Consider the following 25751-nt stretch of genomic DNA (forward strand, 5'->3'; position numbering starts at 1 on the left):
ACGAAGAATGCAAATCGACAAAAACAAAAGAAGAGTGTGAAAGTGAAAGTGGAGATTGATAGTAAAAAGGATTTAAATATTGATCTGTTTCTCACTCAGACTTATATTGCTTCTGAAGATATGGGTTTAATCATCGGAGTCTCATGGATTAATTTGATGCTACCTTTATGTGCATTTTGGAGCTTTTATAATTTTGGTTCGCATTCACTTGTATTGTATGGACCTACAGAGCTGAAATATTCTTCTAAAACACTTTGTTTTGTTCTGCAGAAGAAAGAAAGTCATACACATCTGGGATGGAATGAGGGTGAGAAAATTATAAGAGAATTTTCATTTTTGGGTGAACTATTTCTTTAAGGCAATGGTCAAATATATAATGAATATAGATATTAACCGAAAGGTTGAACTGTGTTCTCAGGACATGGATATTTTTCACAGATGTCAGGTCGGGGCAATTGTAAAGTGTTTTATATGTTATAATTTTAAACAATTTATAATCATAATTTTCTTTGGCCATTTAGCAATGCATTTATTTATTTATTGTTTTATATATATATATATATATATATATATATATATATATATATATATATATATATATATATATTTTATGAATAGATTTGTGTTTCATAAATGTGTTTAAATTCTATTATAATATTATTCTATTATTTTAAATTTTGTAAAAAAAAAAAATTTGCTTTTGGTCTTACCTGAAATAGTGTCCTGCTATTGTATTCAATGAACTGTATCACTTTTCCTGGGCAACAATGGTGGAAATGTTCAACAGCTTTTTTTTTTTTTTTTTTTTTTTTTTTTTGTAGCCAGGACAATTGACATTCAAAAATAAACTTATCCAGAGAAATACTGCCAAATACCAACCTAGCCCCTATCTCTCACTTCTATCTTTTGTAGTATTTGTAAGCACACACATACCTAAAACACTCACATACACTTAAACATACACTTAGCGTACAGCCAAGGCCGTAACACAGTTCAGGGCAGGGAGTGGGGTCAGTGTGGGGAGCTCTGAAGAGTGAAAAATGACCCAACTGTATAAAACACAGAGCAGAGAGAGCCTGGCAGAGAGAGTTAGAGCAGGACCAACTATGGCCCTATGCCAACTACCCCAGTTTCCTCTGATTGTGTTCAACAAGGAGTTATAGACTCTTACTAATTGTACTTATACCACCAAGTCACTCTCTCACACAGACATTTTGGCTCATTTCTCTGGCTTAAAGACCCTATGAAATCCAAATGTGAGAATGTCAGCTTTTATTCCATTAGCTTAGTCTATTACCTTTGAAACAATCTATTTGGTAGTGCACTCCTACAGGTTGACTAAACTAACTTTTAGCAGATATACACATTTAAAATGTATAGTTATTTTCTTCAGAGAAACAGGACCACAAATATTGATGACTCAGTCTGCACTACACTGACTTTTGTCCAATCAAATGCTGTCTAGAATGAGGATATCCCTCTCCCTAATACCACCTGCAACCAACTAGCAAGTAGCAAATTATGGTTCATGACACTGATGTAACTAAAGCCTATTGGCTATTTTAAAAATGTGACGAGCCCTTCAATATGTCCTGCTTAAAGGGATAGTTCTCCCAAAAATGTAAATTCTCTTGTCATTTATTCATACTCATGCCATCCCAGATGTGTATGACTTTCTTTCTTCTGCTGAACACAAACATTGATTTTAGAAGAATATCTCAGCTCTGTAGGTCCAAACAATGCAAGTGAATGGTGGCCAGAAAATCACATAAAGGCAGCATAAAAGTAATCTATACAACCCCAGTGGTTTAATATGTCTTCTTAAGTGATGCAGTCACTTTGGGTGAAAAACAGATATTCATATCATTTTTTACTATAAATCTCCACTTTCACTTTCAGAATATGAAAGTGAAAGTGGATATTTATAGTAAAAAAGGACTTAAATATCGATCCGTTTCTCAACCACACCTATTATATCGCTTCTGTGGACATAGATTTAACCACTGAAGTCATATGGATTACTTTTATGCTGAATTTATGTGATTTTTAGAGCTTCAAATTTCTGGCCACCATTCATTTGCATTATGAGGACCTACAGAGTTGAGATATTCTTCTAAAAATCTTTGTTTGTGTTCAGCAGAAGAAAGAAAGTCGTACACATCTGGGATGGCATAAGGGTGAGTAAATGATAAGAGAATTTAAATTTTTGGTAAACTATCCACTATCCTTAAACTTCCTATTTCACTAAGTACCTCAATAGTCAACACAGGACAGAAAACTGAGCTTGTCAAGCCATTTCCTATTTTTAATGATGGATCATTGCTAAAAAAAAAAAAAAAGTAATACGCAATAATCACAATAATAATCATAACAACAACAATAACAACAGAAATATTCATCTTCATTCAGATACTTGTCATTCATACAGTACAGTATGTATGCATTTTTTCAGTTATCATAAGCTTACCAGCGCTCAGGGTCAATGAACCAATCTCCTTCCCATTCCCAGCCCCGAGGTGGCATGAAACGTTCCTGCTTCAATTTTATCTTCCCCGTCACATCTGAAAACTTGTGGCGGACGACTAGACCTGTGGTTCCCCACTTCCCAAAAACCTGAGCCTGATTTTCATACTAACAAAAAATAACAGAGAGAGGCATAGTGTTTCTAAGGGAAGTCCCACACAACAGGCTACAACATAAACAGAACAACTGCTATATTACAAAGGTTTTGCTTCAGTGTCAAATTAAAAGCAAAACTTACCATCTCTGCATACACACTGAATATTCCCTCTGCAAAGCTGTTGAACATCTTCTCATGTGCAGAAAGACCCAGCCACATGTTCACACGCAGCTGCACAGGGATCTTGAGACCTTTGTTTTTGTCCATTGGGTACTGGAAACAATACATAAGTGTCCATTTAATTTGTTTTAGCATTATTTTCTTGATTTTTTATTTTGTAATGTTCTTTTTTGGGGGCCTTTTTTATAGTACAGCGATGACAAGAAATGATGGGGGAACAGGAGTGGGAAATGTTGTGAGCTGGTCTCGCATCACCTGCATGTGTGCTAACAACTGACACAGTCTTGATTTAATTCAAATTAAAAAAGATACATTTTTCCTCAGGTGAGCATGTTCATAATCAGGCTTCAACTTTTTTTGGTGTACAATAACAACTGTACGACAACAGATGGGACAACAAGTGTTCCTAGAGTGCTGCTATTTAGAATAATGCTTGATGTGGCAACAATATAACTTTCATTTCAATGCTCCTCTCTACCTTCATGAAGATGCTTTGTGTCCTGCCGCAGTACTTGCCGATGGCCTGCTCACTGTGGGTGGAGAATAGCACTTGATTGGCTGGTATACGCGCGTAGGCCACACGTTTCTCTCCTCTCAGCATCCATATGATGACATCAGGCATGCTGTTCTGAGGCTGTGTCATGAATATAAATAAAAACCTTATGTTATGTACATTCAGCTATAAAATTCATGAGTCTAAACATCGAACAGGATTAGTTTAGTGTCTAATGAGACAGGATTTAAACCTCTTCTGTGATCTGCTGTAGTCGTTCCAGCCAGTCCTCTATATCAGCCATAGTGGCTTTGACATCAACCGCCTCGTCCCTCATGCGAATGGCTGCCTCTTTGACACTTGCCATGGTGTTGTTACGCAAATTCTTGATCTGAATATCAAGCTCTGTCAGGTTTGGCTTACTCTCCAGATTTGGCACCTTGTAACTAATAGCAACAGCATCCAAGTTAATCCCATGTCTGACATGGCAGGCAAATCAAGTAGCAATATAGAGTTGCACAATTAATCAAAATAAAATTAAAGTCACAATATGGCCAAGGTAATTATTAAACTGAAAAAGACCACCTTACGGGCTGTTCACATCGGATGCATTTTTGCATCCATCTGCCCTGTTTTATAATCGGTTTATTTTATTTTTTTTGGTGTGAAAACGCACTAGATGGACGTGACTTTTCTCACTGTTTTTCCAGTGTTTTGTGCAGGAGTGTGAATAAACTGGCAATATTCAATATAATTATAATAATTCAGTATTAAATTTCAATCATATTTTTAGGTTTTCAAAGGGTTTCGAAAAAAGAACTGTTTGAATGAAAAGTGGATTCAGACCCTATCAAGTAAAAAAAAAGGGTGATCTGAGTCCACTTTTAAATCCAGTTACAGTGTAAATGCAATGAGAACTGGATTTGTATTCCAATTCAGATCATTTTTGGGCCAGCTGAAAGAGGTCTGAGTTTGGTTCTTGTAAAACGAACAAGTGTGAACACCCTTAAAAAAATAGCTATTGCTAGTGGCAGTAGAGCATGGGCAAAACATGACTTAATGAGAGCTACTAATTTGAGAGCTGCTGTTTTAATTGGATTCAATGCCTTTTTGTCCTTTAAGCTAAAAACTAGGCAGAAACAATATGTGCTGATAAATGTTTATCATATCACAGTATCACATCATGCAGTCTGAATATTTGTCAAAATGTTTCTGACCAGTTTTTTCCAAAGGCAATGCTGAGTAAACTAACAAGCAGATAAGAAGCCTTCTCATCTTGTCGTTGTCTGGAATTTACCTGGTAAGGTCATCAATGAGTTGAGTAATAAGTTTCAGCCAGATCTCAGCGAGGCGAGAGTCAGATAGTTTAGCCAGGATGGCCGTCTTCAGAGAGATGATGTTGGATTGCTGGAGAAAGCACCATGTGAAATATGTGGTTGCTCTGATTCATTAAACTGATTGCTAAAACAATAAAACTGCATAGCATAGAGAGGGCATTTAAAGCATACCAGTCGGTCAACAATGTAAAGAATGATGTTCACTGCATCCAAACGGTGACTAATGTCCTCCCAGAATGAAGTGAGTATAACAACAGGCTTAGAATCAGCCCAGGGCAAGTAATAATAGTGATTTCCTGTGGAAAACACAACACACTATGAGCAAACTATGATGTAGTTCTCAAGGATTCAGGTTTGTACTATTTGCATTATGAGGAACTTACCATCAAAAACAGCACAGCTGTACTGAGTGGTGGAGGCCAGAGGTTTGCAGGTGGAATCCAGTTTATTCCCATAGTTCCCAATGCTGACCTCAAACTGGATAGGTTCTCCAGGTTCTTGAAGCATACAGGCACTGTGGAACACGGCACATAAGGAATATTTCCTTCTCCGCTGGTATTTCTGCACAGTAAGGCACATTAAACAAGAATTTTGAGAGACTTATTCGACAAAAATAATAACTGTGACCTTTACTGTATATATATATATATATATATATATATATATATATATATATATATATATATATATATATATATATATATTTTTTTTTTTAGGAAATTATGAAGTGAAATTAATTGAATTTTTTTTATTTTTAAGTTTGTAGGGACAGTTGCAAAGTAAAATTTCCCTTATTGTATCACTTTTTATAAATGTATTATAAAGGGGAAGCTAAAAAGACTGAGTGGGATTGTGAAATTCTGGCAAATTTAACATTTCAACACTTTAAAAATAAGGAAAAACTAAATAAAGATATATTAAAAAGTTTAAAACTATTGCATATGATTTATCCTTTAAAATTATATATATATATATTAAGGAGGTATCACCCATATTCATATGAAAATGGTGCAATCGTACAGATGAATATGGAACAGATGTGTTAAAGGAATATTCCAGGTTCAATACAAGTTAAGATCAATAGAAAGATGTGAAGCTTATAATTTTATAAAATTCATCTGTTTAAACTTGTGTATTATTTGAGCTGTAAATGTGTTTAAATCTTCGTTTTTACAGTTTAACATTTTAGGGTTTGTTGACATTACATAGTCATGGCAATGAAGTTGTAAAATTGGCTATAACTTTACACAGAAAAGGTTAGTAAGTGATTTTATCATACTAAAATCATGTTTACACACATATTGTTTATGTCTTGTGGCTATACTTTTGAAACAGTGAGTATTTTAACATTTACAGATTGGCCCCATTCACTTCCATTGTAAGTGCCTCACTTTAACCCAGATTTTTTATTTTTTTCTTCTTTTTTTTTTTTTTAAAGAAAAGGAGGGGCAAGCCAAAATGAATTTTTGTGGTAATCAATATTATGCCACAAATACTGTTGATTAAGCTTAAATTATTTTGAACCCGGAATATTCCTAACTCCAGAAAGTGACACAGGGAACAACTGGGAAAAGCTTGGGTTACCTGTACCACCAAAATGTCATCGTTTGGAATGTCTTCCACCTTCTTGTCAGTTTTGTCCTCCAGTTGAGTGGAAAGCTCAATAAAAACCCTCCCTCGATAGGCCACGCCTTCACCCTGAGACACACAGATCTTTTTTAACAGCACTAACAACTGCCGCAGATTGTGCAACATAAATGTAAGAATGCGAGAATGTTAATGCTTGTCCATGAAATGTTTGCTCAGCTTCTTTATACAAAGCAAACAGTGAATAATAGTATTATCTTCAAAGCCAAGGTGTTGCAGAGATGTTTTTCTTCTCAGATTGTTACTGGGATTACAGTCAAAATATTGGGTTGCCCAGTACTCATTATATTCTGTAATTTAGCTGTCATCAACCCTGACACAGCATTTCTTCTATACTGCACTCACCTTGCCATTATTCAGCTCCTCATATGGGTCAGGTAGCCCAGTAAATTCTCTTGGACTTCCATAAAGGTTAATATAACATGGCCCAAAAGCTGGAAGAAAGCCAACCTCAGCTTCTGTGTTGTCTGCTGAAAAATATTTGATTAGCAGATGGCAGATTAAATAAAATTTAGTTTTTTGTTTATAAATGTAAATATTAACTTATTTTATAAATATGAATATGATTTCTCCTATAAACTGACAGCATAAAGCAAATGGATTAAATGGAAAGTGTGGAATCTCTGAACTACCAGTGGCATCAAAGATAATTGCTTTTCAAGATGTCAAACTATGAATAACTCAGTTATGGTTGTCTTTACACATTACACTGGCATAGGAGAAAGTATATTAATACACTTCATTTGTAATGTACAATTAACTGAACTAAGTCCAGAAGATGCACAATACCATTAAAGGAAGGAGGCAGCCCATTTTCTGAAGATGATTCTGCTGAAGAAATTTAGGTTTAGACAATATGCATAGCTTGTTTGACAGAAAACCTTTATTAGTAAATGCTGTTATTTAAAAATAAGGTTGTTTTGAACTGAGAGAAACAGTTCAATGACACTTCATTAAAATTCTACTTATATTCTAATGTGGGATATTGTATGAATTAATTTATACACATTCACATTTGAACCACTTGAGATGCAAATAGTGAACCCTACCCTCAATTTCCCCTCCAGATGATGCTATTTTAGTCAGATTCAGGTAGGTGGTTCCAATAATATCATTTCTTGACAGGCGATCCCTGTAAAAGGCAAGAGTTTTAATAAAGTATTGAAAGAAAAAAATAGTTTGAGGAGAAAGAACAGGAAATTATATAAAGATGAAGGGGAACAGGATTAGGAAAAGACGCAAGCCAGACTCAAACTTGCATCACCTCTATGAGCACCACAGCTCAATGTTTCAGAGCATGTGTGCTAACTGCTATAGCATCAACAAAGGCAAATAATCTTGAGATGTATGAACAGTATATCAGAGATGTAAATGAGTGCCTTACCAGTCATATAGAGAGAGCTTGATTCGTTCACACATCGATGGGAACTAAAAAAAAAGAGAGAGATATTGCACTCCTTAAGCATTTTATGTTAGACTTTAATGAATTGGAAATTAATTTTTTTAACCAATGATTATTTGCTTTTAATACCTTAACCTGCAAGTGAATGAGTTGATTCCACTCCGGATTGGCATTCTTCTCAACAATCTTTGTGCACACCTTAAAGGACCAAAAAGCAAACTATCAAAATTCTTCACCAATCAGTCCTGTTCTTTGACAACAAACACATTTAATCCTTCATTTTACCTTTTTGCCAGCAAAACTGACTTCTAGAAAGGGATCCACCAAGTTTTTCTTGTCATTTGTTCCACCAAACATGTGCTTTACTGTCTGGGCAAACGCATCATCCACTGAATATGATGTGAAAACAGAGAGAGGTTACTGACAATGGAAACAGCAGTGGGAGTATAGGCCTATAGAACTGTAGTAGTGTTACTGTCAAATTTACTTTGTGGCATGTCTTCAGCACGGTAGATTTTCAGACTGAGCGTAGCCGAACGCAAAGCGACTCCAGCCGGCAGCAGGAGGTTGCTTTCAATGTCATCCTGTTCCTCATTCCCTTCTCTCTTTTCCACCTGACCAAAAGGTTAGTCATCAATACCAGAAAAGAGATAATAATGGAACATTGGAACAATGGAATGGCAAATGTAATTTCAGGGTTCCCACATCTCTAGACCAATTAATTTCCATTATTTGCATGAATTTTCCAGTTGTTTGTTATTACTGATTTTTGTTTTGTTTTTTGTATTAATTAATTTAATAGAGATTGCACTCACAAAGACCAATTTTTAGCTGATGAAATATTTTAGAGCTGAGAAATTTAACAAGAAATTGATAAATATAGATATTTCAGAAATTTCTCAGACTATTACACTTAAAGTTGAAGTATGTAACTTTTTATGTCAAAATACATTCTACTATCCCAGTGTATTGTTCATTGACAACTAGAGTATAAGTAAGCCATTCATGGGTTTACCTCCCCCAAAAGTATAAACACTGAGCCTCCCAGGCGCTATCAAAACATTGATCTTTATATTTTGAATGACCGGCTCAAACCCACCCATCCCTTTCAAACTCAACCTATAGCATGAGTTTGGGGTGTGGCTACTTGTAGTAAGCTGTTCAGCCAGGAGAATATGAACATCCATGGCAGACATGTATAGAGGAAAATACATTTCCTTCAGATGTTATAGCCAAAATTCAAAGACTTGATAAAAGTCACAGAGAACGGAATAAAACCAGAGTGAACATTGCCGTCACATTTAAAATGTGGAGGACTTTGAGGGAATTTCTGGGGTTTGATGGAGATGCCAAACTTGCCAAGTTGCTGCTTGACAGGTAAGCTAAACTCAAGGTATTGGTGCACACAAGTTAGCTCATTACTGTCGAACTCCAGATAAATTCATAAGATACTCAGATTATGTATCGTTACACTTACAAGTTACCAGAAGAACCATGCTACCTCATGTGCTGGATCCCCCACACACCCAGCTGACATTCAATCCGACAATGATATCGGACGACCTGTTTCCTCTGCCACACTTTCTGTCCTGTGTGTATATGCTATAGTGGTCTTGTTTATTATGACGTTACACGTTTTATTTAGTATGTCCTATATGTTCATAGGGAATCAGAGAGTGTGAAAAGGCGTGATGAGTCTAAGGAGTGTTGGGAAAGATTGTTTAAAAATATACTTTATTTTTGTAATTCCGTTTGGTGTCACTCGTAGCTCAGAAATTGCATACTTCACCTTTAAGAAAGTATAATATAAATAAAATATTTCATCGCAGCCACTACGTCTATGAAGGATTCCATTCAGCCAAGTCATAGTGAAATATCACATAGAAGGCATTTTTGCAATTGGACTTTATGTTGTTTGAAGACATTTCACCACTTTTCAGTGTGATAAAGTAATTACAAAAGTGACAAGGTGTCTAAAAATGATGGGAAATACAGTTGAGTTGCAAAACAATCTCTATCTCATACAGAACTTCTCTATTGCATGACTTGACACATTACACATTGCAACTAGACAACTTGTACAACTATGGGAGTTTTGATGGCCGATGCCAATATCTAGAGAGCAGGGTGGCTGATAGGCCAATACAATGCAGATATATCACACAATTTAATACAGTAAATAACAAACATGAAATTGCTAAACAAATATAATAATAAACTCTTATTTAGCACTATATTTACTCAATTTCTCTCTCTCACACACACACACAAATATATTGTATTTTAAATGGTAGACAGCAGTTTCTTCAGATTTCTGTTTAGTCATCAAATTTTTGACATTTATTTGCACATGAAGAAATTGTTAATATATTAGGAAGAAAGAAATAACAGTGCACACAGTAGTCCAGCAACCATGGATGGCATGTCCATGTTTGCAATCATATTTTCTCAAAAAACACCAAATCAATTCAATTGTACATACAGTGCATAGTGAATAAGACATTTACTTATAGCACACGTGAAGCGCTTTTAATTTGGGCTGCATCTGAAAATGTAGGCAGCGGACTTGCTATTTGCTGCCTAATCAGTTAATGGCTTAACTGACATCTGTTTTGAATGAATGGAACTCTTAAGGGAACTGGTCTCCGAACAGTTTGAAAAGCACCTTATTTTCATCGTACCTCAGTATACAGCCTCCGGAGGACGCATTTTCCTGGTTTCGGACACAGCCTTGAAGTTGCTCTCACGTGCTCATGCGGATCTAGAGCAAGCCTCAATCTCCTGACAGTTTAAACGGCCTGGATCGCCTGCTTGGATTGTTACAGAGTGACCGTCATGATTTGTGAATGAGAGAACTTTGATCCTGAAGTTTTTGATTCTGGCTGACAGAATACACGATTCAGAGGAAGATTTTAGATGAGTGCTCGACTGGACGAAAACACTGGATTTTCATGAGGTTTGTGAATGACATATGTTAAATGAGATATCTGCATATTTGCAAATGGTATATAATACAAATTGTATTGATATTTGCTTTTATCTTTAAAAAAGTTTCAGGGAACTGCTGAGGAGAGACTGTTAGAATACGTGCTTTAGAGGTAAATAAATGAGCGTCTAGTCTGTGTCTTGTGTGAGAATGCATGGCTCGCCTTATTGGCATTGTCATGCATTCTCTTGTCTTGTTGTTTATTGTTGTTTATTGGCATAAGTGCATTGCTCTTATGTCATCCTTGCGGCATGCACTTGTGTCAATTATTTGTGTCTGTCTCTCGCGAACTAGGGTGCGCTTTGAGTTGCGCTCACTTTGCGCTGCACGTCCGGGTCGTGATCCGTCTTCATGTTGTTCTGGGGTTCGGCCGCTTCTGGTTCAGGTGCCTGTTTATTTGTGGCCAAACTCTTGCACAGATGCCCCATCTCCTTTTGTCACCTGTTGTGTGCATCGCGTGGTATTTGCTTTGTTGTGCACGCTCAAGCTTTGTCTAGTGTGAGAGTGCATGGCATCGCTTTGTTGGCATTGCCATGCATTCTCTTGTTTCGTCTGTGGTTTGGCATGAGCGCATGTTGCCTTGTAGTTTCTGGTGATATGTGCTCATGTCATTCGTGTGTTTGTATCTGTGAGAGCACGTGGCTTTGTTTTGTTTTGTTTCCGTATTGCCACGTGTCTCTCAGTCTTGCGTCATGCCCCGCCTCCTTGTCTGCTTGTTATTAGTTCATTAGTTACACCTGCCCTCTTCGTTAACCTGTTTGATTTCTCTCCCTATTTAGTCTCCTCATGTGCTCTGTCCTACGCAAGTTTCGTCTTGTTACCTCACCAGTCTGTTCCTGTCGGTCGTGTTCCTTCTGTCTGTCTGTCTGTCTGTCCCTACCCAACCTGTCTAGAAAACTACTGTCCTGGACTATGTTTCTCCTCAAAGGGGTAGTTTCAGTTTGTTTTTGTTATTTTGTTATTTAATAAAATCCCATCATCTGCTTTTGAGTCCTGCCCTCTTTTGCGTGAACGTAACATGAATAGTTTACCCTGCTGGTTTCCAGCTGGTCCAACGTGGGTATAAGCTGGTCCAAGCTGGTCAATTAGCTGATTGACCAGCTACTACCATGTTCCAACAGCTTAACCACCATGAGCTGTTTTGCTACTGGTCTAAGATGGTCTACCACCTTAGACCAGCTAGAAACCAGCTATGTTCCAAAATACAGCTACCAGCTTTAGCTGGATTTTCCAGCAGAGCAAATGTTCAAAAATGTCCATTCTTTTTCATACATGTTTTAGAGTGATGTATACTTGGTTGGGGGCTTACCGGAGGCTCGTCTCCAGTCCCTACTATGAACATGCTGACTTTCAGATAACCTCTGGCTCCAGAGTTGGAGTCATCTGTGTCACTTAGCAGCAGCCACTTCCTCATGATTGCATGGCCTTTCAGGGTCACACCATACACCCAACAGATTATCAAAGAAAAACATCACAACCATTATACAGCTGAGTCTGACAATGTATTATGCAATCATACTGATGTGGCAAAAAGCTTCAAAATTTGAACTGTACACAATTTTCTTTGTGTTGCAGAATTTAACAGAACACAATTGAGATTCCAACAATTAATCTGCAAACATACCAGGCTCATCGTAGACATATCCAACGTCCAGCTGTTAAAACAGTGTTTGAAAGACTTTGTAAGAATATATACCAAAACATTAAAGTACTCATGTAACACTTCACAACTGTTTCACATGAATTAGACATTAAAATTTAAATCAAGCCATAAGCATGTGGTAATAAATATAGAGTGTGCAACCTTAAACTCCCCTATAAGACTGTCTGCCCTCAGGGAGTAGGCGTTATACACCTAGATTTAAGAGAGGAATATAACTATTAGAAGAAAGGCAATGAAAAAGTACAGTAAACTCAGCCATCGTCTAAAAATCATGTAAACTAGAGATCAAAGCACAAGCTCTCTCTGTGTTTTCATGCATGATCTAACAAATAAGTAACAACGTGTAAGGTTGTGTAAACCCCTAATGGTGTTCTTTTATCAGGTAAAGGTCAAACATTTATTTGACATTTTTGCCCATTACATCAATTTCTTAGCATGTAAACACCTTTTCCAGCACTCTACCAGCTTATTTAATGTGTGCATCTCTTGTGCATGTGTCTGTTTATATTTTGATGTCAAGACCAGAGAAAAAAACAGATTAATTGAAGTCTCAGGTAAACACGTTTTCTTACAATGTCTAACTTTTATAATAAACTGATTTCTGAGCGTTTTGATGCATATGTACTAAATGTACTCACTGATGTACATTGATAATACAAATGTACAGTATATGTAAACATACTCACTGATAAAGGATTATGATGGTTAAGGCCAATTACAAATATACACTCACTGAGCACTTTATTAGGAACACCTGTACACCTACTTATTCATGCAATTATCTAATCAGCCAATCATGTGGCATCAGTGCAATGCATAAAATCATGCAGATACGGGTCAGGAGCTTCAGTTAATGTTCACATCAACCATCAGAATGGGGAAAAAAAATTTATCTCAGTGATTTGTTGGTGCCAGACGGGCTGCTTTGAGTATTTCTGTCTCCTGGGATTTTCATGCACAACAGTCTCTAGAGTTTACTGAGAATGGTGCCAAAAATGTCCAGTGAGTGGCAGTTCTGCGGACGGAAACACCTTGTTGATGAGAGAGGACAATGGAGAATGGCTAAAATGGTTCGAACTGACAGAAAGGCTACTGTGACTCAGATAACCACTCTGTACAATTGTAGTGAGCAGAATAGCATCTCAGAATGCACAGCTCATCGAACCTCGAGGCGGATGGGCTACAATAGCAGAAGACCACGTCGGGCACTTTATTAGGACCATAGTGTTCCTACTAAAGTGCTCAGAGAGTGTAGAAACAAATGTTATGCAATTGCCATCCTCATCCTTGATCCAGGGACAACATTCCTATCAATCAATTAGTGCCTTCTGATTTTAAGGCACTGGAAATATTTTTGATTGAAATGTTGTTCCAGGAATATTCCCTATTTGTGTAGATTCTGTTATGCCAAGTCCATCCAAAGGCGCATCTTACCCGTATCATGATGCTCTCATCAAAAAGTTCAGAAGGAAGCATGTTGACATTGTAGAAGAAAATCTGTGGAAACACTCACCTAAATTAGATTATGTTTAGAACACTATGGAAAACAAATTAACACTCACACTGCCAGTCATAAAATGCTAATAGACACAAGAGTTTTGGTCAAGAATTATGCAGTGAAATTAAGTGATTGTAGACTCACTGAAGCAGTCAAGTGAGGGACAGAAATATCAGGGCAAAAGTAAAGAAGTAGGCCAGCAGGAGCATTGCAGAATGGTGCAGAGCAGACCAAAGCCATGAAGCAGTCCAGAGAAAGAGAGGGATTCTCTCTAGGAAAAAAACATTTGGTGACCAAAGACAAGGCAAACTTTGTTTTGTTTAACAGGAGACAAGAAAATACTACATCAATGCTGAGATGAGCTCACTGGTAACCAAAATACCTCATCAAAGTATGGATTGTTTCCTCTTCGGATCCTTGTTCTGTGTGTTTGTCCGCACACACTTATTTTGGCAACTGGCTTTATGTTATTTCCAGGCAACTGTCGACCCTCGATAACACGAACACGGATCTAAGTAACAAACAGATTGTTAATGGGTTAAAGCCCTGAACGCTAACCAACCTTCAAATAGATTTTAGGATATGAAAGCATACCTGGAAATCTTGGGGTTTGTTGGCCAGAGTTCTTTGCTTCTTCCGAGTTGCACGAATAACCTTTTTTCCAGGCTGTCCAGAGGGAGAAGCTCCAGGTACTCCTGGCTCAATCCCATCTCCTGCCTCTTCATCACTATCCACACCTTTCTCCTCTTCACCAGCTATTAATAAAGGGTCCCACTTTATATGAGGTGTCTTTAAATACTATGTACTAACATTTAAATACATACAATACAATGTACTTATTGTGTAACTACATGCTGCTTTGCAGAATTCTCACAAGATTCACATTTGCTGCTACTGAGGTTGAGTTTTGTGTAGGTTTAGGGGTAGTGTTTAGGTTTAGATCAGGGTTAGGTTTATGATAAGGGGTAAGGTTAACAGTGTACAGTAAATACAGATGTAATTAAATGGAGGTACTTTAAATGTACATACAATGCAACAACACGTATGTACATAATTAGTACTTTGTATCAAAGGCTTAATTACATAGTAGTTAAAGACAACTAATATAAAGTGGGTCCTAGCAAAGCAAACAGATACTATACATAAATATACACATCAAAAACATCTGTTGTTTTTAATAAGTGCTCTTAATAATGTTTTCAATACATGTTAAGCTCAATCGACAGCATTTATGGCATAATATTGAGAACCACAAAAATTTATTTTGACTTGCCCCTCCTTTTCTTTAAAAAAAGGCAAAAATCTGGGTTCCAGTGAGGCACTTACAATGGAAGTAAATGGGCCAATCCATAAACTATGAAATACTTACTGTTTCAAAAGTATAGCCACAAGACATTAACAATATGGGTGTTAACATGATTTTAGTCTGATAAAATCGCCCACTCACCCGCTCTGTGTAAATTTTTAACCAATTGTCCAACTTTGTTGCCCTGACGATGTAATGTCAACAAACCCTAATACCCTAAAATGACTGAAAAAATGACGATTTAAACAATTTTACAGCTCAAATAATACATGAGTTTTAATAGAAGAATTAATGTAAGTGCTTTTATAAAATTATATGCATCAAATTTCTGCCTTTAAACCCTCCAAAAATTGTCCCCATTCAATTCCATTGTAAATGCCGCACTGCAACTTAAATTTTTTGCTTGATCATCAAGGGATGTGTTGAAACAAAATGTTTGTGGTAATCAATATTATGCCACGAATGCTGTCGATTGAGCTTAACTTATTCCTTTAATCTACATATAAAACTATTAAATATTATTAAAAATAATTGATATTTATAAACAATGATGGAAAATAAATGATTAAATTTTGTTTAGTAACTAACTTGGCAAATTACTAAAAAAGGGCTTTACATTAAAGTAAGTCAACATAGTGCATCAACTCTTTCATTTCAAAACAGCAAGGAAAATCTTGTTGTTTGTCATATGTCACCTTTAAAAATATCCAGTGTTCTATGCCATATCAATTATCTGTATATTATAATATCCAGACAATACCTATTTAAGTACAGAGAGTCAACTAGGCAAGTTTTCGTCAATTGTCCTTTGTGTTTTGAGAGATCCATGTTTTGTCTCTCATTTGCATAATTTCCATACTCTATGTAAACACAAACTGCAACAACCTTTCCGCAGCTCTGTAGGGCAGTCTAACCTATTTGGCCGAAACAAACATTTAAAGAGTAAAATCAAAATAATAACAGAATACGTCAGACATTAAGACAAGTAAATCTAGATAACCTCCAGTTTCTCCGGGGTTGACTCCGTCTCCGACACTTTGATCATTTAGGTTTGGAACAGTACTTGCAGGAGGCTCATAACCGATTGATAAATTGATAGTTGCCTGAAGAAGTAATTGCAGAATTGTACAATTAGAATATGAATATCCAAAGCTGGTCAAGCAAATCTTAATTGGTCAGCAGCATACAATAATTATGATTGCTTTAGTCAATTAAAAAAAAAAAAAAAAATTACCCCAATTTCCTGTTTTTTCTCATTAATGAGAGGTATATTCTTTGAAGGGAGAGATCTAGTCTGACCAGCAGCCAATTCTTTCAGAGAGATCTTTGCTGAACCAATAAATCTAGAAAACAGAAAAAAGCAAACATGATTTTTATACTTAAATTGCACACTGTGTTTATGAAACTCTTTTGATTGTAGTGCACATCACAGTATCATGAAACATGTAATTTCCCCACAACTTTGAAACAATGTTTCTATGCCAATGGTTCAGTAAATGCAGGGAAACACCATTGTGTTTTTAGCAACATATATTACATTATTTGGTTTCACTTCAACTTTTCTCCTTCTGGACCAATCCAGAAAGAACTTTCTCATGTGAGAGCTCATGTAAACATCTGGAAGAGAACATTTGTAGCTTTGCAATGACTGGTGGCCCTATTCTATTTCTTTTGTTTATAATGTTAGTCAGGTTTTCTTGCACTGTAAAAAAATATGGGCATTCATTTGTTAATCATGGCTGTGACATCAATACTGTGACAATTTCTGAAATACCAGGTTTTAAAGCTTAGTTTATATGGTCTGTGTTGACTTGGGAGGAAGCTTTGCATTGTGAATGGTGTCTACAAAGTACATCAAACTCATAAACAGTAATTCTAAAGAGCAAAGAAAACCCTGTTTTCCATGATAGGTCCCCTTCAAATGCTTTTGTTGCTATTCTGGTTACTGTAAAGCCAGGGTTGGGGAGTAACAGAATACATGTAACGGGATTACGTATTTAAATTACAAAACATTAGTAACTGTATTCCACTACAGTTACAATTTAAATCATTGGTAATTAGAATACAGTTACATTCAAAAAGTATTTTGATTACTGAAGAAATTTCTTTGCATTTTATTGTCATTTGTTTCATTTAATATTTAGTCCTTTCAGATGGAAAACATTTATACATATAAATGATGCGATCCAAAATGCATTTGAACAGCGGTGAAACACTTTCTTAAGATGTGTTACATTCATACGAGCAGGCAGAGTTTGAGGTAAGTTTGGAGCAGAAGAAATAGAAATAAACCTTGTGTAAATTGTCAGCTTTACGCTAAGCTAAAATGCTATTTCTAGCCATTTTACATGCACGTTACCAGGCACAATCATATTTTTTTATCAAGAAAATTCACGTTGGATCATAATTTCTTTTTTTCTAGTAAGACCTTTGATATTAGGGCAAAAATCATATTCTTGATAATAATTTTTGTATTGTTCCTGCAAAAATATCTAAAAATCCTTAAAACAAGATCAGTTTGATTTATCTTGTTTTAAAAACAACACTGCATAAGATATTTTGGTTTTTCAGAGAATGTATTTTTTTTTTTTATTCCCTTTTCTCTCAATTTGGAATGCCCAATTTCCACTACTTAGTAGGTCCTCATGGTGGCACGGTTACTCACCTCAATCCGGGTGGCGGAGGACGAGTCTCAGTTGCCTCCACTTCTGAGACCGTCCATCCACGCATTTTATCACGTGGCTCATTGTGCATGACACCGTGGAGACTCCTAGCCTGTGGAGGCTCATGCTACTCTCCGCGATCCACGCACAATATACCACGTGTCCCATTGAGAGCGAGAACCACTAACCGTGACCACAAGGAGGTTATCCCATGTGACTCTACCCTCCCTAGAATTTGGGCCAATTAGGTTGCTCAGGAGACCTGGCTGGAGTCACTCAGCACACCTTGGATTAGAACTCATGACTCCAGGGGTGGTAGTCAGTGTCAATACTCGCTGAGCTACCCAGGCCCCCGAGAATGTATTTTTAACGTGTATTTTGTCTTACTGTACTAGTAGAGTTTTTATAGTCGAAACAAGTGAAAAAATCAACCAGTGCTGAAGAAGTAATCCAAAGTATTTAGAATACGTTACTGACCTCGAGTAATCTAACGGAATACGTTACAAATTACATTTTACAGCATGTATTCTGTAATCTGTAGAGGAATACATTTCAAAAGTAACCCTCCCAACCCTGTGTACAACAGACCAAAAAGCTCTTTGGAAAGAGCATGGGTAAGGAATCAGAGGAAAGTAGCAGCTGTAAGTAATTACACTTGTCCACAAACATGTGTGACAGACGGAGGGACAGAAATAAATAACTTCAGAGTGGGGAAGCCGGTGAAGGTACAAACACTGTGAAGTGACTAAGACTGTATTATAAATAATTTACATGACAAGCATTCACATTCCTGTTTGCTCAACACCATCACTGATGTGTTCACCATGTGGACAGGATAGTATCATATGGAAATCAACTTGCATGTTTCAAACCTGTGAAGTGAATCACCAGATGACTTTGAAACTAGAAGACTTTGTGCTCTATTTTTGTGAGTGCTGAAAGTGCAGCGCTATGCATTATGACCGTGTGCAAAGTCTTATCCGATTTTGATGAGAGCGCTTATTCTAAGTAAATAATTTTTCATGCCAGTGCAAAGCGCAAGTGGGTCTAGGTGGGAGTGATTGCGCTATCTGTGGGTGTAGGCGCGCAAACTGTGGGTGTATTGTATGTTAATGAAGTGGTGCAAAGCACAATTTTTTATTTTCCTCATAAATAGGTCATTGCACTAAGACGTTTCAAAAGCACATCTTATCTCAGCGCCAAGTCCAAACTCAGTTCCTACATTTGCAGTTTGGAGACTTCACCAGCAGGTGGTAATCAAATGTCCAAACTCTGAAAATATAGTGGAACATTAAATTATGTCCATAACAATCAATGTTGTGGCTGTTTAATGAAACAAATATTTATGAGATTTGTGTTCAACTATTTTCGGGTTTTTTAATTTATTTTTATATTATGTTTATATTTACAATTGTATTTAAGATCTAACTTATACTGGAATTTTTCCACATGTTGGTGTAGAGTGATTTTTAAGTCACTGCAAAAGGGGCCGGTGGAGGAAGTTGGAGAGAGTAAAATGGATTTGGTATGATTTTTTTTTTTAGCACTTTTTTATTTGTATTATATTTTCGGTTTGTTTGAAGTGTAATTTGAATTTAGAAATAATTCTGGTTTCAATAAATGTATAAAATTTTTCAAAAATCAAAATAGCCTAATGGACCCTTTTCACAGACCTTTGACGCATTCTCCCTTCTTTAACAACATAAATGGAGCAAACTTTTTAGCGTAAATATTTAGCGTAAATTTATAACACTGTAATTTGTATTACAGTGCATTCAGAAAGTATTCAGACCCCTTCATTTTTGTCACATTTGGTTATGTTGCAATCTTATGCTAAAATGCTTTAAATTATTTATTTATTTATTTATTTTTTACTTGTGCCATAGTAGACCTTTTGTCAGTTCGGACCATACAGGACAGCCTTCATTGCCCTCGCACATCGATGAGTCTTGGACACCCAACACCCTGTCACCAATTTGTGGTTTGTCCCTCCTCAGACCACTGTCGGTAGGTACTCACCACTGCTGACTGGGAGCACCCCACAAGTCTTGCCGTTTCAGAGATGCTCTGACCAAATTATCTGGCCATAGCAATTTGGCCTTTGTCAAAGTCGCTCAGGTCTTTACTCCTGCCTATTTCTCATGCATTCAACACGTTGAATACGAGAACTGATTGTTCACTTACCATCTGATCTACCCAGACCTTGACAGGTGGCCTTGTTAAGAGATGATCAACGTTATTCTAATTAATTGCATAAAGTCCATTTACAATACCAAATTCTTATGAATGTGCTATCTTTGTTTATATTGCTGGTGCTTGACAGGGAATGTCCTATATAATAGGATGCTAATGGTGCCGAAGAAGTACCTCAGAATTAAATAGCACTTGCCAAATCCCATTAGTGCTTTGGGTGTGAAATTTCGCCAAACCCATGTGTGCCTAGACTTTGCAAGAAAATACCAAAACTTCATGGCCATGCCATTGACTTTGCATGTATGACTTATGGCATAGCGCTGAGCTTAGCATTAGCGCTCTTAAAATAGGGCTTTTTGTATTTCTTAAAGTAATAAATAAGGGGGATTAGTGAGATAAAGTGTATAGTACTGTATGCTGCTAGTCACATGATCTCAACATTTCAGCCCCCATGAGGTGACCTGCTGCATGTAAAAAAAAAATAAAAGAAAAACTTTTATTAGCCTACTGATATAACTGGAGTCTTCATCTTATGTGAGGCTGCATCATTTTAAACAATTTACTTTTGTTAAAGTACTATTCATTTATTTATTGGTTAAACTTTCTTAATGATGGAAAATTTGAGCAATGTACTGTATTTCTGGATTATTTATGTCTACTAAATCTTTACACAAAGACTACAGGTCACATTCTGCACTTCTTAGAAAGCAGAAAACTCAATGAACAATACAATCCTTTAAAAATATATGTTTGTATTAGACAAATACTTCAGATGGCTGTTGGTAGAAGCTTATCTTTTCTGGAACACAATTTTAGAATATTTAAACACTCTCTGTAAATCTTTGGATGATGCAATCTTTAAAAGACATGCTCAAAACTTTTTTTTTCATGCCTAAAATATGTGATGGCATTTCCTATTTACAACAATGTGTCACTGTGGTCTTTAGGAATGGACTTGAAGCTGACTCAGAGTGAGTGTCCAAAAGAGATGGCAAACATTGTATATGGTGTAACCTTTAAGTTATAAAACTATGATAAAATCTGCACACACACACACACACACACACACACACACACACACACACACACAAACAAAAAGAAAGAAAGAAAAAGAAAGAAAGAAAAAAGGCACTTCCAGAATATCCTCCACATAAAGGCCCCCACCAAAGCTATTTTAAATTCCCATATGAGGCCAAAGGACAATCCAAAAAACAGCAGATTTCAGTACTCCAAAAGTCATGTTAATAAACTGGTGATTCAGGTAGTCTTTATGACAAACAGTCATCCAAGAAAACTGGCAATCAGCTAAACAAGTTTTCACAAGCATTTCTCAATTTCTTACTTTTGTTGCTTTGTTACTCTCTGTACTGTGGCAGCAAGGAACAAAATCTCCAGTGAGTGTGTTCAGACGTGTATGAGTATGAGTCTGTAAACCTCAAAAAAAAAAAAAAAAAAACTATGGAATGGTCACCGGTGTGACTCATGGAAACTTCGCAGCAGAGTGTTTCATTTCAAGGAGGTCCACTGCATCCTCCATTGTATAGCGGCCAGAATCGGCCCGCAAGATCAGAAATGCGCATGCAATTTGGAGTAAAAAAAAAATGACACTGCCACAAATATTTAAGCAATATCGTCATTATGAATGACTTCATACAGTCCATCTATAGTACATGTATATTAATAAAGGACACGTTTAGAAGGACTCATTGTAAATGTTACCTTGGACTGCCTAGAGTCTTTTACCTCACATAACATAGCAAGTTTAGACAAGATGGTTGGGTGTGGCAGTTTGAGGGATTTTAAAGTTTTCATGCCTTGCTCTGCAGTAACTAATCTTCCAAACCTAATGCCAATGGTATGCTCCTACAATGTGTATTCACTTAGGGTTTACAAAGTTACCCCATACTACCCATTCACTCACACTACATTTAGAAACATTTCCAAATTACTAATTACACTACTGCAATTAAACTACTGTGATTTTCAACTACAGTCACATGCAGATAATGGAATGATTGACAGAGTAGCCCACCACACCCACTCAGCAAATGAAGACCTGTGCTTTCATCATTAGAATACCACCTACACCACCTGGCAAGAAACTAAAAGGAACATACAGTATAAGAAAATCGTAAGTTTATCTGAAACCATGCTTGCTGTATTATACAGACAAAATAAAAATCAACATGCCTGTAAAACAGTGATGGATGCAAGGAAAGCTACATACTTGTCTTTTCCAATGGTTTCATAGTCTTTCACAACCACGTCAATGAACGATGTGGAATCCAACACAGAACCTTTCAAATCAAACTCAATGATCTGAAATGGCAAAAGCAGGTATCGGTTGCTTTAAAAATATGAAACATTGGATATTAGAATAACGTTATTTTTAGATGTCAAATTTAAATGTCATTAGAGTATTTTAAAGAAAACACTATAAATTGCACTGACCTCATTCCACACAGGATTCAATTCACTGTCAATGGCTTTTGTTTTCTTTTTTTCACCTAAAAGATTTTTTAAAAGCTTATGAGAAAACTGTCAAGTCTATTATTATTAGCAACCAAAAAATATTACTTACATCAGTTACTAAAAGCATAAAAAAGTCATATCTAAAATTAGCTTTTAATAACTTCACTCTGTAGTTTATGTATTTTTAATGACACTACACAACAAAACATTTCAGATAACCTAAAATGTCCTTAAAGGAAAATTTCCGGTTCAATACAAGTTAAGCTCAATCGACAGCGTTTGTCGCATAATGTTGATTACCACAAAATATAATTTTTACTTGGGTTACAGTGAGGCAATTACAATGGAAGTGAATGGGGCCAATCCATAAACATTAAAATACTCACTGTTTCAAAAGTATTGCCACAAGACTTAAACAATATGCATGTTAACATGACTGATTTATGTCGAAAAATGTCGATTTAAACAACTTTACAACTCAAATAATACATGAGTTTTATCAGAAGTATTTATGTAAGTGCTTTTATAAAAATGTCTTTAAACCCTCCAAAAATTGGCCCCATTCACTTCCATTGTAAGTGCCTTTTTTTTTTTTTTTTTTTTTGTGGTAATCAACATTATTTGACAAATGCTGTTCAATAAAGGAATATTCCTTTAATAACATCTAAATTAACTGAATTAACTTAAAGTCAGAAATATTATTTACTAGGACTAAATCAACCAAACTACATTAGATTACACTAAGAAATGTAGAGGTCAGATAAAATACAATATATTTCAGGTAGAAATAGCTAAAAATGTAACTCCTGCACATTTTCATTATTTACAGTGTGGGGGAGGGACAAGTATTCCCTATGATGGGCCATTCCAATCCCTTATATGGATATGTACTGTTCCTTTTCATGCAAACAATAACTTAACACAAATTGCTGAATTTCTAATGAATAAATGTGAACTTCTTATATATGACTGATGAGTGTGTATAGATCGTACGAAACAAATACCACGATGAGTTTTTTTTTCTTTTTTTTCCTTTTTCATGTTTATTGTTACCTTCATCTTCTAAGCATTCTGTACGACATACACCACACGTGCGACCTCGAGAACGCAACTTGTCAGTTAAATGTACATGTTTAGGCTACTATTTAAAGTCACAATTTAACTTGTTACAAAAACGATGTTTTTATGTTCACCTGGGAAAAAGCCAAGACACAAAACTTACCCTTAAAGATAACTGCTGCTATTGGATCTGGATTTCCAAGTGTCTTTTTAGGAATTCCTTTGGCGGATTCAACAACCACCCTTAACATGTTGCCAAATATTGTGAATCACGGTTGCAAAGAAGACATCGACTTAACATATAAAGTCCATCAAGAGCAAGAGGAAGCGACCGTCGGAGAGAAGAGAAGCACTGAATGAGAGGAGGGAACAGGCAGAGCCTGTAGTCCATAATGATGTTCAGTTACAGGAACCTCAAAATAACCGCTATTCCATGTATAATAAATGTTTACACACACACACACACACACATATATATATATATATATTATTTTATATTATTTTTTTTTCTCGAAAAGTTGGTGACTTCATTGCACCAAACTAACAAATAAATATTAACAACGCTTAGGACATTTCGGGGTTGTTGTCGGTTTAAAAATAATAGGCTATGTCCGTCTAATTTCACTAAAGAGCTAGAATAAATGAAGTAAATCAAAGTCAAAGTAGATCCGATGATAATGGGGTTCTCGAGGCTGAGAATCCCCCAACTAGAACTAGAAGAATGGATTCAACAGATCCCAGGAAAAAAAGTAAAGTCCCCATCCAGGAAAGCAAAGTTCGAACAGTGCCGATTGAGAGCATAAGACCATCTAATATTATACACATATAGGTTGTTGTCTACATATATAGCCAATATACAAAACAAACACAAACATTATTTGAAGGAAAATTTACCTGTGCTCTGGCTCCTCCAAGTGGTGGCATATATAATTACAGCAGACGCATTTATGGAAAGTGGCTTAAAAAAACAAACAAAAAAAAAAAAAAAAACAAGCGTTTTATCATATCGTGCCAATGAACATTATCCATAGTAGCGCCATATTTGACTTTTGTGAAGGATAGACTTGTAGGCTATTTTTAATGTCATGCACTCATAAAGCTGTATAAAGGTTCTAGATCACATACAATTTTCACAAGTGGCGATTTTGTACAATGTTTTTTTATTTTATTATTATTATTTTTTTTATTAAAGATGCTTATTTTCTGTGTTGAACGATCAACACTAAATGTAAACAAGTACAGCCAAAACTAAATATAGCGCCACCCTAAGGTCCAGTGACGCAATACATAAATTGAAGAGCTGACCAGAAGAGCATGCAGAGGAGAATAGCTATATACAAATATATTTTTTCAATATGATCTAATAATAGAACCTCCTAAACCAGCCTAAACCCTTAAATGCATGGGAATTTCACCAAACACTCTTACATCAACACAATTAGAAAAAAAACTGAATAAATATATTTTGATGTTTTATTTGTCATATATCAATGAGATAATGCAGTATTCATTACTTTCACACTGAAATTTCATGAGACGCAACTGGCTGTCAAACACATATTAAACATAACACATAAGCTACACATAATACTTTCTCAGGCACTTCTAGACTCAAAATGGACACACAAATAACATTATTTCAGTAGTACACCCAAATGACAATAGTCATATCATAATGTTCATGTGTTGTACTTCCTATATTTTTCTTCCATGTTGTTTCTTTACCAAATAGCAATGTCAAATGTAAATTACGGCAATCACTGAAACAACAGTGCCACCTTGAGTAGCAAATAACATGTATAATATTTATGTGTACACGCTTATGGGATAATGACAATTTACCACTGTTGCACAGAAAATCAACATGATAAAGTATTTATTTGTGTGAATATAGTACTAATTTTTCTTGTAATAAACAAAGAAATAAATATCATGTGATGGTAAACTTAAATAGATAAGAAATAATCATAAAATAAATATAATTTATGGAAGAAAAAAAAAAGAAAAAAGAAAAAAAAAAGAAAAGAAAAGAAAACACACACACACACACTATTACATACCTAGGGTTTCTAAAGACACAATACACTTCTGGCACTTAAGCCATTATTTATCTTTTTTTTTTTTCACTATTTATAAGAGGAAGATTGGGGAATACTAAAGAGGTGGTACAGGGGGTGAAATGAAGTCACGGGTCACTAAAGACCCAGGGTATGCGTTTAAGGTTTCAATGAA

At 35.9% G+C, this 25751-nt stretch overlaps 1 protein-coding gene across 4 annotated transcripts in view; it reads right to left on the reverse strand.

The window, feature by feature from the left end:
* myofl (myoferlin like) overlaps positions 1–23863 on the reverse strand; it is a 42818-nt gene extending 18955 nt beyond the window's left edge. The window contains exons 1-26 of one of the 4 annotated variants that reach the window (XM_051647546.1): positions 23683–23863; positions 22440–22495; positions 22216–22307; positions 16367–16475; positions 16133–16235; positions 14421–14581; positions 14209–14337; positions 13763–13825; positions 12470–12520; positions 12290–12320; positions 11975–12090; positions 8167–8293; positions 7965–8068; positions 7809–7877; positions 7662–7705; positions 7327–7409; positions 7067–7105; positions 6623–6744; positions 6215–6328; positions 5014–5191; positions 4802–4926; positions 4591–4700; positions 3547–3739; positions 3279–3434; positions 2762–2893; positions 2468–2631 (exon numbers count right to left, since the gene is read on the reverse strand). In XM_051647546.1, the coding sequence (XP_051503506.1) occupies positions 2468–2631; positions 2762–2893; positions 3279–3434; positions 3547–3739; positions 4591–4700; positions 4802–4926; positions 5014–5191; positions 6215–6328; positions 6623–6744; positions 7067–7105; positions 7327–7409; positions 7662–7705; positions 7809–7877; positions 7965–8068; positions 8167–8293; positions 11975–12090; positions 12290–12320; positions 12470–12520; positions 13763–13825; positions 14209–14337; positions 14421–14581; positions 16133–16235; positions 16367–16475; positions 22216–22307; positions 22440–22495; positions 23683–23770 (2759 nt within the window). In that variant the 5' untranslated portion in view covers positions 23771–23863. Of the gene's footprint in view, positions 1–2467; positions 2632–2761; positions 2894–3278; positions 3435–3546; positions 3740–4590; positions 4701–4801; positions 4927–5013; positions 5192–6214; positions 6329–6622; positions 6748–7066; positions 7109–7326; positions 7410–7661; positions 7706–7808; positions 7878–7964; positions 8069–8166; positions 8294–11974; positions 12091–12289; positions 12321–12469; positions 12521–13762; positions 13826–14208; positions 14338–14420; positions 14582–16132; positions 16236–16366; positions 16476–22215; positions 22308–22439; positions 22496–23682 lie in introns of all 4 variants that reach the window. The other 3 variants (XM_051647544.1, XM_051647545.1, XM_051647543.1) reach the window with 3 other exon arrangements.
* Between the last annotated feature and the right edge of the window lie 1888 nt (positions 23864–25751).

The sequence above is a fragment of the Myxocyprinus asiaticus genome, chromosome 21 (genome assembly GCF_019703515.2).
Source record: "Myxocyprinus asiaticus isolate MX2 ecotype Aquarium Trade chromosome 21, UBuf_Myxa_2, whole genome shotgun sequence".
In the NCBI taxonomy this organism is placed as follows: Eukaryota; Metazoa; Chordata; class Actinopteri; order Cypriniformes; family Catostomidae; genus Myxocyprinus; species Myxocyprinus asiaticus.